Source organism: Gobius niger (genome assembly GCF_951799975.1).
Source record: "Gobius niger genome assembly, chromosome: 1".
Classification (NCBI taxonomy): Eukaryota; Metazoa; Chordata; class Actinopteri; order Gobiiformes; family Gobiidae; genus Gobius; species Gobius niger.
The window spans coordinates 17,970,772-17,986,057 of NC_136852.1; the positions used below are offsets into that span (position 1 = coordinate 17,970,772).

A 15,286-nucleotide genomic window follows, 5' to 3' on the forward strand; every position below is an offset into this window, starting at 1 on the left:
TTTATTTTTCATAACATTGTTTTATTTTTATTAGGCACCCTTTGATTAGCAGATTGAACAAAGTTACAAAGGTCTATTTAAATCTTAGCCTGGAAAATCAAGACTCACGCTGGTACAGCGGTGAGTCCAAGGGCGTAGCGTTCATCTCAACATTGGAGAGGTCAAGATTCCAAAATAATGTTATGTTTCTCTGTGACAGAATATATGGGGAGGTCTGGGGGGGGACACTTCGAGCCAAATACAAGCAGTTCCCTGCATTCTGGGGTAATTTTAGCACCTGGAGAGTGATACCCTTTACTTAAAGAGACTGATGCACAAAAATATTGAATCAACCCATTTTGGTCCCAAACAGTGCTTTTACTCTGAGCAGTTTCAATAAGATTATAGACTAATATCATCCAAAGAGAATAACTAATAACTATGGGCATAATTTTATAGTAACCTTAATTCATCCACAGTATAAAACTCGGTATAGTCCACTCAGTCCCACTGACAGAGGAGTGAAACCAGGAAATCTGGGCTCATTTCCTTAGACATACTTTAGGAATAACTTTGCTATAGACAGACACAGGCTAATAGGGCTCATACAGTTGAAGCCAATAGTGCGGAGTGCATATCAATCCTGTTGGCCCCTCCCTCCCTTTTTAGTGCACACATCCCTCTATGCCCTTCATGGACCCTCTGCTAATAATGTTTTTCTGACTTTTGTGGGCTTTTAAGATCAGTGACAGCCTGTGTGACTGCAGATCATTCGCAGCGCTATTTCAAGTTATAAATGCGCGCTATCTTGAGGAGTGTAGTGATTGGTCTTACCACGCTCGTTGGGTGTCTGCCCAGACGCACGTTTTGGTCCTCGCACCCGATGCCACCTGCCATTAAACAGCAGCAGTTTGCCGTGAAAGTTTAGGTTTGTGTCTCCACTGTCCGGGACAACGAGTACGAGACGAACGGGCAGGATGCTAACATATTGATCCTGCCTGATCACTGTGTGACAATGACCATAACTTTCACGGCAAACTGCTGCTGTTCAATATGCAAAATGTGCTCATGTACTTGATGAGAATACGATTGTATTCGTTTATTTTTTTTTATAGTTTGTTATCGAGCCATGAGATGTTTCTTAGTATTTCTTTCAGGCCTCAAAAGTATTACAAAACATTTTGGGGCAAATATGCAAAACAATAAGCCATAACTGGAGGCCAAAATGGCAAAGATTTCTACTGCCACTGAGTATTTTCCTGGAGAGCTGACATAGGCAGGGACAAAGGCCACCCAAACTGCACAGAAGATCAACATGCTGAAAGTGATGAGTTTGGCCTCATTGAAGTTGTCGGGGAGTTTTCGAGCCAGAAAAGCCAAGAGGAGACAAGTGCAGGCCAGCAGGCCGATGTATCCCAGGACCAGAGAGAAGCCCAGCACTGACTCCATGGCACACTCCACAGTCACCTTTGACCCCTGGACACCCAGGTCCAGGTGAGGCTCTGGAGGACTGACACTCAGCCACACAACACAGATGATGATCTGTTAAAAAAGTGTGTTTTAGTTTTGGTTTGAAAGTTAAATCAAAACCAAAAAGTAGGAACATTTTTCACCTGCATACTGGTGAGCAGGCACACACTGCCCCTCTGTTTTCTTGGACTAAACCATTTAACAAACATCCCAGCACCGGGTCGTGCAGAGCGGAAAGCTGCGAGAACAACCATTGTTTTGACTTGCAGACAAGAAATAGAAAGAACAAAACTGACGCCAAACGCTGCCTGTTGGAAATGACAGGACCAGACCGATGGTCGACCAATGAACACCAGCGAGCACAAGAAGCACAGCTTCAGGGACACAAGGAGCAGGAAGCTCAGCTCTGAGTTGTTTGCTCGAACCTGTTAAGAGGGAAAGATTTTTATTTACTCATACCAAGTCATAAAAGTGATATTGACTGTAAATGTACCATGGGTGTTTGTCGATAGTAAAGGAAAACTACAAATACTGCTGTGGTCATTACAGCTCCAAACACAGCCACTGTAGTCAGAGTGATGCCCAGAGTTTCATTAAAGGACAGAAAGTCCTGCTGTCGAGGGATGCAGGCCGTTCCTTTTGCATTTGACCAGTATTCAGGAGGACAACGCTGACAATTTAAAGAATCTTTCCATAAAACGGAAATATAACCAGATAAACAGTTGGTACAAAATGAGTAAATAGAAGAAAGAAGGAAATGTACCTGTTTTGTTGCTTATTTCTCCACTTGCACATGTGATACAATCAAAACAGCAGGATGGTTTTCCTTTTTCCCTTGCCTTCCGTGTCCCTGGAGCACAGCTTACACTGCAAACAGCAACAGGCACCTATGTGTACCAAAGTTAGAAACTTTGAAAATATTGTTGATGCAACATTATGTATTGATCACCTGGCTTGAGCCTGTGCTCCATTGAATTCCTGTTTCATTCAGATCAATGTCAAAGCCATCCACTTTCCCAATGAGTGAAAGTCTGAGTGACCCTTCAGGACTCTTCTGCCAGTTGACCAGGTCATACTTAGCTGGAATATCCCCTCCTTGGAAATAAAACCTCTCGCCCTGAGGTGTTGTGAAGTTCACTCTGCTCAAGTGCTCAAGAAGCTGAATGCAAAATACACCAAGTGAAAAACATGTTTATATTCAGTCAGTATTTTCACCACAAAGTGCATCTTGACCTACCTGTGCTGGCGTGACCTGGTGAGGAGAGGAGCAGCTGGATGTAGAGGTGTCAGTGTTGGGGCAGGACAAAAGGCTGTGGAGGGCATGAGCTGCTGCATAAACTGCTAGATATACATTATATGTGACCCTTAACTGGGACATGTCAGTGAAGTGACTGTACACCCCATACAGTGACTCTGTCCCATTGCAGGGAGGAAGAGAAGTGGAGGATGAAGACACAGGAGCACAGCCAAACTCTTTTTCCCAGTACTCTCTTAAGAACTCATTGTCTGGACGCTGAGATGGATGTAAACCTCTGATGTATGCTTCAAATCCATCGATATTGGAACTTCGAATGGCCACACCAAAAACACCACGGGCGACTCTGGAAGTGGCCGGATGTTGGAGGAGATCACCACTAGTGCTCCAGGCCTCAGTGGCCAGAAACTGTCTATCAGTCACCTGTAGCACGGTCATGCCAGCAGACTTTAATTACATAATCTTTTATATTTTATTTAATTAATTATTCCTTACATTGAGTCTGTCGAGCTGCACAAACAGTTCCCTGACGACTGTGGGCCTGGAAATGATCATAATAACTTTAGCAGTTGAAGCCTGAATGGTGAGAGCAGCTTCTCTGGCGTCTGTTACTATATTCTCTCCTCTGACAGTTCTCAGAAAGGCCAAACACACAAAACCCTCAGTTTCTTTCTGAAACACCTAAAAAATGAATTGTGTACATAAGTCTTGTATGTATTAGTATTATATAAAACTACACACCTTTACTGCTCCAAGTCCATAATCATCTTGTAACACCACAGCTCCGATCCAAGTCCACTTAAAACGTATGGCTAGCTGGGCCAGGGTGCGAGCTTGATATGTATCACTTGGGATTGTCCTGAAGAAGTTCGGATACAGTCGTCTGTCACTGAGGCAGGGGCAACTTGCCCAAAAGCTGATCTAAAAGAGCATTATACACATCATTTCCAATGTATAATAAGCTCATAGCGCTTCATGAGATAGTTATACTTCACTTACTACTGGCACAGACAAAGGTCCCAGGATTGATGACAGCATCTTGCTTCCACCTGATGTTGCACTTCCAATAACAATGGGAATAAAACTTTTAACTGTGGGAAGAAAAAAATTCAAGCTTCCATTATTGCATTTTTGCGTTGCAAAATCAATGTGGTGAGATCATTAAGTCTAGTAATTAAAAAAATATATTTCCATGTTGTAACTTTGGCTAATTCATAAGCGACAAAGAAAATAACCTCCAAAAACTAAATAGCTCAAGAAATGTAAAAATCCAATAAAAAGTTTCATTTTTTTTTCACATGTATTTAGATTAAAGTCACACTTGTCACATCTATTACATTATCGGCTGTCAATGTTTTTTGTTACTATATTGGTCTCAAATCACTTTACACAATAAAGAACTTTCTTTTTATTACCTTGTTTGTTGAATTTGAAAGTAGCAGATTTGTTCACAAATGTGCAGCTTGTTGCTTCTCCTCCAACAAAAGACAGAACATCTTGAAGAGCCCAAGACGCCCTGAGACAATCATCAAAAATTTGATAACCCACTTTTAGACCGGGCAGCAGCCTATTATTACGATTAATTTCCTCCACAGCGTAGATCATTGCATAAACATTCTGTAATTGATATAGTACTAAACTTCTGAAACAGAAAAACAGGAAAAAATTGAGATGAGCAAATCCTAAATGATCAAAATTGCCAAGTAGTGGTAATTTACCCTGTACAATTGTATTGTGGTACTTGCTCATAGACATTATCAATAGCTGAAGTTTTGTAATGGAGACTGAAGCTTCCACCCATGACTATATCTCCGTCCTGTGACAGAGGCAGATTGCGGTTGGTTTCCCAAATCCAGCAGCGCACTGTTTCCGAATCCTGCAATCCCATCCCCAGACCCCACAGCCCAAATGTGAGAGCACAGCAAAACCACAGCACAGAAAAGACACAATCCAACATCTTATTTTAAAAAAAAGCTAAACTATAAAAGCTCCTCTGTGAAACTGTAGTGGATGTAATCATTGCTCACTTGTCGGCATTAATAATACTAATGTGAGGTCATAAATATGCAAATCAGATGACAGACACAAACAACACTCTGATTTGACAATCCACAAGCTACACAAATGTGTATTCCTCCTTTGAAGTTGTTTATTAGACCTTCAAACTCTACTTGAATTTTTAGTGTTCATTAGCTATTCTATAGCTTTCCAAAGTACGGCTTTCCACAATGTTCCATGGGATGAACAGTTTGTGATCGGTGCGGCCAAGAACAGGCTTCACTGGCACACTTTATGGAACTGTCCAAACATAAACGAGACTGACATTTTTAAATTGATGTCTGATATTTGTGTTTGCACTTTTTGGAGTGCCCCCAGTAAAGGCTAATCTTTTTAACAAGCAGAAAACGGTTATTAAATTTGTCTCAGTGCTGTTGAGAGAACTGATCCCACTAAATTGGAATTTACAACTACATTAATTTGTCACATGATGTTATGAAATATGTGCAATTGGAAAAAAATCTAATTTGAACTAAAAGAGAATGTAGTTGATTTTCATCAGCACTTCGTTTTTGGAGCACTTCGGCAAATTTAAACTAGCAAATGTATGAATGAAGAATGAGCGAGTGGGCCTGAGCTTCCCTTTTTTTTTTTTTTTTCTTGCTTTGTTTTATTTTTAATTTACTTTTAATATTTCTTTTGTTCAAATGTTTAAATATTATTTTTTTAAATAAAATGTATTAATAAAAAAATGTTATAGGACCAATTATTTTTACCAAGGTATGTGTTTTTCATCCAAATTCATCAAATTGTTTCTTTTTTTTATTTGAGTAACTTGTCGCAGCTCATATTAATTTTCCTATATGGTAGTAAAATGGTAAATGGACTCAACTTATAATGCGCTTTTCTACCTTTATCAAGGGGGACGAAGGATGGAAATTAGCCCAAGGCTACAATCCGGTGTGGCTTGTTTACATGCATGAGACCCATGTATGTTCATTAACATGCACTGTCCCGACCAAATAAACCAATAAATAAAAAATAAGCCCAAAGCGCTGTAAGGAAACAGTCACCCACTCACTTTGTCATGCATACACCAATGTACGCAGACACTGGAGGCAAGTAGGGTGAAGTGTCTTGCCCAAGGACATAACAACAGTTACGTTATCGTTTCATACGGCCCCTGACCATCTTTTCAAATACTTTTAATAGACAATGGCCACCTTCAGAAAGTTGCTTCCCATTGGTCTTGGTCAACATCAGCATCAGAAAAAGTTTATCACCAGTGAAAGGTTTCACAAACAAGGAATTTTCTTTGGTTCTATGATGTTACATATGAAGCATAGACTAGCAATAACAATAACTAGCTATCAGGCAAATACAAATAAAATCAAATTTAAAAAAAAGAAATATGTATAGTAATACAGGAGTTTCCTTAGTTTCCTTTGGATATAACATGTAATAGGTAAGTTGCACATTGTACATTGGGAGCACTGGGAATTTGTCCGGTGGGCCGGCGACTTTTGGGCTGGTCAGATCAGAGAACAGTCCCAAGGTCACTCTTCAACAGCCCGGTCATACTGAACTATACCTACAGTTCACAGCTCTCCAGCCCATAATCCTTAGTCCCTGTAGCCCTGTGCTCACAGAGCTGACCCGATGCTGAGTGCCGGGTCAATCAATATACATTTCAGCCTAAATTGTTCCCATTATGGAAATATACCTCATATTTGTGATGTTTTGCCATCTTGGAAAAAATGGGTTTTATTTCTATGAGATGTTCAAGTGCAAGTCCTTTTCTTCTTCATGAATTGTTTTACCCCCCCCACTTCTGCCACTTCTGCCTTGTCTCGGCACTTCCATTGTACAGACACTTCCGGTCGAGCGTGAAGCCCGTTCATTTAAACGGAGAACGAGGGAAAATATTTTCTGCTCAAATCTGATGTTTAGTAGATTGATTTATGTAAAATGTCCAATGTTCACGTGTACCAACATGTCAATACTGCACCGTTTCTCAGCGTGGCCAAAAAACGGCTTTGTTTTCGTGTAGTAACTGATTTTATGTGGACTTCTCCAGTCCCATGTTAACAGATCGGAGAAAAGGGGCGGGCACAATTCATGGCGGCGCCCACGCGAACTTCCGGAATAAGGTGAATAGGGACTTGCTATTAGTTGTGTACAAAGATGAACTGAGAGGTTCTCTTTCATGTAATTTATTTTTTATAACAAAAATGTTTTCATTAGGCACGCTTTGATGAGCAGATTGAACAATGTTACCAGCAGTTAACATTGGCAACAGGTAACTGGTACAGTTACCTGTACCAGCGTGTGAGTCTGGTAAGACAATGCATCAACTTGATTTCTGCAGCGTAACATACACAAGCAAACAAGAAGTGGAGTAAACCAATCAGTGAAGGGCAGTCAGTGGTGTGGTTTTGCGTTTATTTTGAAACAGAATTATGAATCACAAAACTCACCTTCTGGCGATGAGTTTTGTGTAATTTACCGCTGATTAGAAAAAAAAACTTGTCTCTCCCTTGCACCGCCCGTAGATCGTTATCATGAGGACTTCCGCTTCCCATGCGTGACGCCAATCGCGAACAACAAATATAAAATGACTGCAAATAAACAATTCTGATTGCACGGATCCGTTTGAGTTTAGCAGAAGGAGCAACAGGGAGCTTCCTGCCCAGACTGATATCCACCATGTATAAAATATACAGAGGGGTATCATTCTGGATGCCAGGCTATGTAAATCTGGTAAGCAATATGCAGAATGTGCTCATGTACTAAGATTGTATTTGTTTATATTTTATAGTTTGTTATCTAGCCATCAGGTGTTTCTTAGTATTTCTTTCAGGCCTCAAAAGTATTACAAAACATTTTGGGGCAAATATGCAAAACAATAAGCCATAACTGGAGGCCAAAATGGCAAAGATTTCTACTGCCACTGAGTATTTTCCTGGAGAGCTGACATAGGCAGGGACAAAGGCCACCCAAACTGCACAGAAGATCAACATGCTGAAAGTGATGAGTTTGGCCTCATTGAAGTTGTCGGGGAGTTTTCGAGCCAGAAAAGCCAAGAGGAGACAAGTGCAGGCCAGCAGGCCGATGTATCCCAGGACCAGAGAGAAGCCCAGCACTGACTCCATGGCACACTCCAGAGTCACCTTTGACCCCTGGACACCCAGGTCCAGGTGAGGCTCTGGAGGACTGACACTCAGCCACACAACACAGATTATGATCTGTTAAAAAAAAGGGTGTTTTAGTTTTGGTTTGAAAGTTAAATCAAAACCAAATAGTAGGAACATTTTTCACCTGTATACTGGTGAGCAGGCACACACTGCCCCTCTGTTTTCTTGGACTAAACCATTTAACAAACATCCCAGCACCGGGTCGTGCAGAGCGGAAAGCTGCGAGAACAACCATTGTTTTGACTTGCAGACAAGAAATAGAAAGAACAAAACTGATGCCAAACGCTGCCTGTTGGAAACGACAGGACCAGACCGATGGTCGACCAATGAACACCAGCGAGCACAAGAAGCACAGCTTCAGGGACACAAGGAGCAGGAAGCTCAGCTCTGAGTTGTTTGCTCGAACCTGTTAAGAGGGAAAGATTTTTATTTACTCATATCAAGTCATAAAAGTGATATTGACTGTAAAAGTACCATGGGTGTTTGTTGGTAATAAAGGAAAACTACAAAGACTGCTGTGGTCACCAGAGCTCCAAACACAGCCACTGTAGTCAGAGTGATGCCCAGAGTTTCATTAAAGGACAGAAAGTCCTGCTGTCGAGGGATGCAGGCCGTTCCTTTTGCATTTGACCAGTATTCAGGAGGACAACGCTGACAATTTAAAGAATCTTGCCGTAAAAAGGAAATATAACCAGATCAACATTTGGTACAAAAAGAGTAAATAGAAGAAAGAAGGAAATGTACCTGTTTTGTTGCTTATTTCTCCACTTGCACATGTGATACAATCAAAACAGCAGGATGGTTTTCCTTTTTCCCTTGCCTTCCGTGTCCCTGGAGCACAGCTTACACTGCAAACAGCAACAGGCACCTATGTGTACCAAAGTTAGAAACTTTGAAAATATTGTTTATGCAACATTATGTATTGATCACCTGGCTTGAGCCTGTGCTCCATTGAATTCCTGTTTCATTCAGATCAATGTCAAAGCCATCCACTTTCCCAATAAGTGAAAGTCTGAGTGACCCTTCAGGACTCTTCTGCCAGTTGACCAGGTCGTACTTAGCTGGAATATCCCCTCCTTGGAAATAAAACCTCTCGCCCTGAGGTGTTGTGAAGTTCACTCTGCTCAAGTGCTCAAGAAGCTGAATGCAAAATACACCAAGTGAAAAACATGTTTATATTCAGTCAGTATTTTCACCACAAAGTGCATCTTGACCTACCTGTGCTGGTGTGACCTGGTGAGGAGAGGAGCAGCTGGATGTAGAGGTGTCAGTGTTGGGGCAGGACAAAAGGCTGTGGAGGGCATGAGCTGCTGCATAAACTGCAAGATATACATTATAAGTGGCCCTTAACTGGGACATGTCAGTGAAGTGACTGTGCACCCCATACAGTGACTCTGTCCCATTGCAGGGAGGAAGAGAAGTGGAGGATGAAGACACAGGAGCACAGCCAAACTCTTTTTCCCAGTACTCTCTTAAGAACTCATTGTCTGGACGCTGAGATGGATGTAAACCTCTGATGTAGGCTTCAAATCCATCGATATTGGAACTTCGAATGGCCACACCAAAAACACCACGAGCGACTCTGGAAGTGGCCGGATGTTGGAGGAGATCACCACTAGTGCTCCAAGCCTCAGTGGCCAGAAACTGTCTGTCAGTCACCTGTCACACGGTCATACCAGCAGACTTTAATTACATAATCTTTTACATTTTATTCTATTTCATTATTTCTTACATTGAGTCTGTCTAGCTGCACAAACAGTTCTCTGACGACATTGGACCCGGAAATGATCATAATGACTTTAGCAGTTGAAGCCTGAATGGTGAGAGCAGCTTCTCTGGCGTCTGTTACTATATTCTCTCCTCTGACAGTTCTCAGAAAAGCCAAACACACAAAACCCTCAGTTTCTTTCTGAAACACCTAAAAAATAATGGTGTCCATAAGTCTTGTATGTATTAGTATTATATAAAACTACACACCTTTACTGCTCCAAGCCCATAATCATCTTGTTGCACCACAGCTCCGATCCAAGTCCACTTAAAACGTATGGCTAGCTGGGCCAGGGTGCGAATTTGATATGTATCACTTGGGATTGTCCTGAAGAAGTTAGGATACAGTCGTCTGTCACTGAGGCAGGGGCAACTTGCCCAAAAGCTGATCTAAAAGAGCATTATACACATCATTTAAAATGTATAATAAGCTCATAGCGCTTCATGAGATAGTTATACTTCACTTACAACTGGCACAGACAAAGGTCCCAGGATTGATGACAGCATCTTGCTTCCACCTGATGATGCACCTCCAATAATAATGGGAATAAAACTTTTAACTGTGGAAATAACATATTCAAGCTTGCATTACGGCTTCATACTTGCATCTTTGCGTTGCAAAATCAAAGATGTGATCATTAATTTATAAGCGACAGAGAAAATAACCTTCAAAAACTAAAAGGCTTGGGAAATGTGAAAATCCACTTAAAAGTATAATTTCTGTTGTTTCAGCAACTTGCTTTAAACATGTGTTTAGTTTAAGTCGCAGTGTTATTGGTTACTATGGTGTATTTTGAGGATCATTTTACACACAAAAAATACTTTCTTTTTATCACCTTGTTTGTTGAATTTGAAAGTAGCAGATTTGTTCACAAATGTGCAGCTTGTTGCTTCTCCTCCAACAAAAGACAGAACATCTTGAAGAGCCCAAGAGGCCCTGAGACAATTATCAAAAATTTGATAACCCACTTTTAGACCGGGCAGCAGCCTATTATTACGATTAATTTCCTCCACAGCGTAGATCATTGCATAAACATTCTGTAAATGATATAGTAGTAAACGTCTAAACACAAAAGAGAAAAAAACAGTCAAAATTGAGATGAGCAAATCCTAAATGATCAAAATTGCCAAGTATGGTAATTTACCCTGTACAATTGTATTGTGGTACTTGCTCATAGACATTATGAATAGCTGAAGTTTCGTAATGGAGACCGAAGCTTCCACCCATGACTATATCTCCATCCTGTGACAGAGGCCGATTGCGGTTGGTTTCCCAAGTCCAGCAGTGCACTGTTCCCGAATCCTGCAATCCCATCCCCAGACCCCACAGCCCAAATGTGAGAGCACAGCAAAACCACAGCACAGAAGAGACACAATCCAACATCTTATTTTAAAAAATAAACTAAAAAAGCTCCTCTGTGAAACTGTAGTGGATGTAATCATTGCTCACTTGTCGGCATTTATTATACTAATGTGAGGTCATGAATATGCAAATCAGATGACAGACACAAACAACACTCTGATTTGACGATCCACAAGATACACAAATGTGTATTCCTCCCTTGAAGTTTGTTAGACCTTCAAAATCATTCAACATTGTAAGTGAATTACACCATTTGAAGTTTTAGTGTTCAGCTACTTTGTCACAATCAAATCAAATGAAGTAATAACAGGCCACTATAAGATTAGATAAGATAAAATAAGCCTTTATTGATCTCGGAGAAATTCCTGTATTAGATCATCTCTCAAGAAACACTCACGGTGTGCAAAATAGACAGGAATTGTGCACACAATTAAATAGTATATAGTCGGGCTGGGACGATCCACTTTTATCACGATCTGATACGTATCACGATACCTAGTGCCGATACGTATTGCGATACAATAAGTAATTATGATTTGTAATATGTTTATCTTAAAATGTGTAAAAAAGAAAATTGTTTTTTGTCCAAAGTTTATAAACCCAATGCCATTTGACATTTATTAAAGTGCTATGGTAAATACACTGCGTTCCAAATTATTATGCAAATTGTATTTTTGTGTCAAAAAGGTAAAAAAAAATCTCAGAGACCTGGGATGATTAGTTTTCAGATTAAGCCCAGTTAAGGGAAAAACTACTGAAAAAGGGTGTTCCACTTTTTATGCAGATCATCATTTTCAAGCAATATGATAAAGAAAAAGGATCTCTCTGCTGATGAAAAGCATGAAATAGTTGAATGCCTTGGTCTAGGTATGAAAACCTTCAATATTTCATGAAAGATTAAGCGTAATCATCATACAGATAAGTTATTTGTGGATGATTCAGAGCACACTCGGGTTTGTGCAGATAAAGGCACAATATAGACGGTTTCTGCCAGACAAACACATCAGATTAAGAGAACAGATGCTACAAAGCAGCATACAGGTATTTGAAGCTGCTGGTGCCTCTGGAGTCTCCCGAACATCAAGGTGTAGGACCCTCCAGAGGCTGCAGTTGTGCATAAACCTTCTATCCGGGCCTCCTCTAAACTGTTAAGTGAATGCTGAAGAACAGAAACGGCTGCAACGAGCTCAGAAATACATGAATACTCATTTTCAAACAGTCTTGTTCACTGATGAGGCTGTGGAACCCTGGATGGTCAAATCAATGGAGTAGTGGATGGTTGGTGAATGGCCACAATGTCCCAACAAGGCTGTGACGTCAGTAAAGAGGTAGCGGAGTTATATTTTGGGTCAGAATCATGGTGAGAGAGCTGGTCGGCCCCTTTAGGCCCTTTTAGGCTCCCTGAAGGTGTGAAAATTACCTCTGAAAAATATGTGGAGTTTCTGACTGACAACTGCCTTCTATGCGACAAAAAGAAGAGCCGTGCTTTCCCTAACAAGATGATCTTCATGCATGACAACGCACCATGTCCTGCTGTAAAGAATACTTCTGCATCTCTGGCTGCTATGGGCATAAAAGGAGAGAAACTCATGATGTGGACCCCCTCCTCCCCTGACTTCAACCCTATTGAGAACCTTTGGAGCCTCAACAAAAAAAACGTCTATGAGGGTGGGAGGCAGTTTTCATCCAAACGGCAGCTCTGGGAGGCTGTTCTGACATCCTGCAAAGAAATCCAAGCAGACTGTCCAAAAACTCACAAGTTTAATGGATTAAAGCTGCTATCACACAAGGGCTCGAATGTTAAAATATAACTTGACCTGTTAATACTTTTTTGATTGAAATAGCTCTTGATTGAAATAGCTCTCAAGATGCCAAAATTGGCATTTTGTGTCAATTATGACCATGTTTGCACTCAATATTCTCAATCTATTTCTACAGTAAAAGTGGACAGTCTGTTGCAGGGGGATAGGCGGCAGCAATGAGGCCATGACTGCAGTGAAATATCTTGCAAAGCTTTCTTGAGTACTTTTTAATACTTGTTCAAATATAGCATTTTGTTTCAATTGTGACCATGTTTGAACTCAATTTACTCCAAATTTGTGCTGTAAAAGTGGACGGTATTTGCAAGCCAGCCATATACCAGAAGCCCAGTGGTTCCCAAAGTGGGGTCGTAGGCTCCCTGTGCAGCCTAAAGCACCTAAAGCTTGTTTAGGTGCCCCCTAAGTGCATAGAACATTTGTGATATAGCTTGTAAAAGCTGCAAACATAGCCATAATAAAACTGAGTTCTAAAAAAATGTGTTATCACATCAATTAAAAAAATGTGTGAAAAGGGGAAAAAGTTACAGTTTGTCATATGTGCAGCGTGTCTGAGGCCATAGACCTAAACCGCGCAGCACCACGGCACGTATATAACTTCATGTTCGAAGAGAAGCCATGGATCTCGAAAATGCGGACCACATTACCACAGTCCGGTACCACTGTGGCGCGGATCGGCACTCGCTTGGTTGTAAATGAATTACTGAGATGAAAACAAATTCACATATTCACCCCCCACTCCCCCACAAACCCTCGCCCTGCGGAGTCTGGTTGGAGGAAGAGGCTGTTTCCTCCACCTCACGTACTTCCCACTTAAATGTGCTAAGTCTGGAATGGCAAGATCTCAAAGTGCGCTCCTATGAATCACAAAATGTTGAACTATAGTCTGCGCTTAGAGGCACAAAATCATCCTAATAGACTCACAAGAATAAATAACTATCAGGAAAATAAAAATAAAATGAAGTGAAATGAGGTGGGCCCGTTATCAGTGTTAACGTGCTGCGTTAGCATGAGACTCTTAGCGCAAGCTATGATGACTTTTATCTTGACATATTAGCAAGGATACAGTACCTAGCCGAATTTTACTGTAGGGGGAAGAGAACGAGTCATCAAACCTGTTTGTATGCATGCCTACTGTGAAATTACCACATCAAACGTGACGTGCTAAGGTAGAGCCCAGTGTCAGTCTAGAGCAGGGGTGGGCAATTCATTTTCATAAGGGGCCACATAAGAAGCCTGAATTGATACCAGTATCAGATGTTTTGAATAGCTGATACTGGTATTTAGTAGGACAATTATTTTTTGAAAATATTTAGGCATATCAAGCCAAGGACGTGCATGTGTGTATCGTACTCGTTAACTTCTACCATTGCACTGAAAACACCTCTGTGCTTCCTTCAAAGGGAGTTTGTGGGAAGTGAAGCTATAGCAGGGTCTCCTAGTCAATTTCCCTGGGGGCCAAAACATACATGGGGAGTGTATTGCTGGCGTCCATTAACAAAAGCTCCTAAATAAAAATATATTTGGATTGGGAAAATACTATGGAGGAAACTTTTTTAAATAAATGAAAAATAATTAGCCTGGCGCCAATGTGTCGTTTGTATACTGATCTCTCATTATGTCAGTGCCCTCTGCTGGACTAGTGTGGAATTCTTTCCTTTTATTTTCATTTAAGCAGCCCTCTAGTGGCTGGAGTGAGCATTCTGGCAATTTCTTAAAAAAAAATCATAACTCTGTAACGGAATGGGCAAGAGACTTTTTTTTTTTTTACATACTCCGGATTCATTCATCTCGCGGGCCGGATGTTGCCCGCGGGCCATAATATTCCCAGGTCTGGTCTAGAGAGATCTAGTTTGTCACCAGAAAATGTGAACAAGCTGATCTGACTGAGTGACTAGTGGAAGATGGAGAAATAGAACTTGGACTGACAAGACATGTTTAACTGAATAAACAGTTAGGAAACACAAGTGCATCTTATTTAACTTGATTTATTTATCACCAATTAGTAGAACAGCTTTCTCAAGCAGTTTGTGATGCATTTTGGAAACAGGAGATGAGCCCGTGGTCTAATTCACCACCTGGCTTGAGAAATCCATTCTCTACGACTTGCTTTTAATCATTATTTGGGTAGCGCACATATTCTGAATGCTTTCGGCAGAATTCAAATGAGCCATTTTAATCTTGATTAATCTAGATTAATTCCAAGATTACAGTGAGATTAATCAAAATAAAGAAAATTAATCTATGCTGACCACTAATATATAGTAATACAGGAGCTTCACTAGTTTTACTTTGCCATGGACTTGGATATGTTTGGATATAATTTTTAAAAGGTAAGGCGGCGCACTTGTCCCGTCTGTAATAAAAATGAGCAGAGCTGGACTGTATATTGGGTGCACTGGGAATTTTTCCATTGGGCCGGCTACTTTTGGGCTGGTCAGAT

General features: G+C 40.8%; 2 protein-coding genes across 2 annotated transcripts; both read right to left on the reverse strand.

The window, feature by feature from the left end:
• Positions 1–1,098: 1,098 nt before the first annotated feature.
• On the reverse strand, positions 1,099–4,505 carry LOC306970588 (extracellular calcium-sensing receptor-like; the record flags this gene model as incomplete). Its single annotated transcript, XM_079566585.1, has 9 exons — positions 1,099–1,521; positions 1,593–1,874; positions 1,943–2,136; positions 2,213–2,336; positions 2,399–2,608; positions 2,687–3,127; positions 3,200–3,385; positions 3,446–3,625; positions 4,446–4,505. The coding sequence occupies 9 exons, from the start codon at positions 4,503–4,505 to the stop codon at positions 1,099–1,101; spliced, it is 2,100 nt and encodes a 699-aa protein (XP_079422711.1).
• Positions 4,506–7,524: 3,019 nt separating this feature from the next.
• On the reverse strand, positions 7,525–10,891 carry LOC306970613 (extracellular calcium-sensing receptor-like; the record flags this gene model as incomplete). Its single annotated transcript, XM_079566620.1, has 9 exons — positions 7,525–7,947; positions 8,021–8,302; positions 8,371–8,564; positions 8,641–8,764; positions 8,827–9,036; positions 9,115–9,555; positions 9,629–9,814; positions 9,874–10,053; positions 10,832–10,891. 9 exons carry the CDS (start codon positions 10,889–10,891, stop codon positions 7,525–7,527), a joined length of 2,100 nt encoding a protein of 699 aa, XP_079422746.1.
• Positions 10,892–15,286: the final 4,395 nt, after the last annotated feature.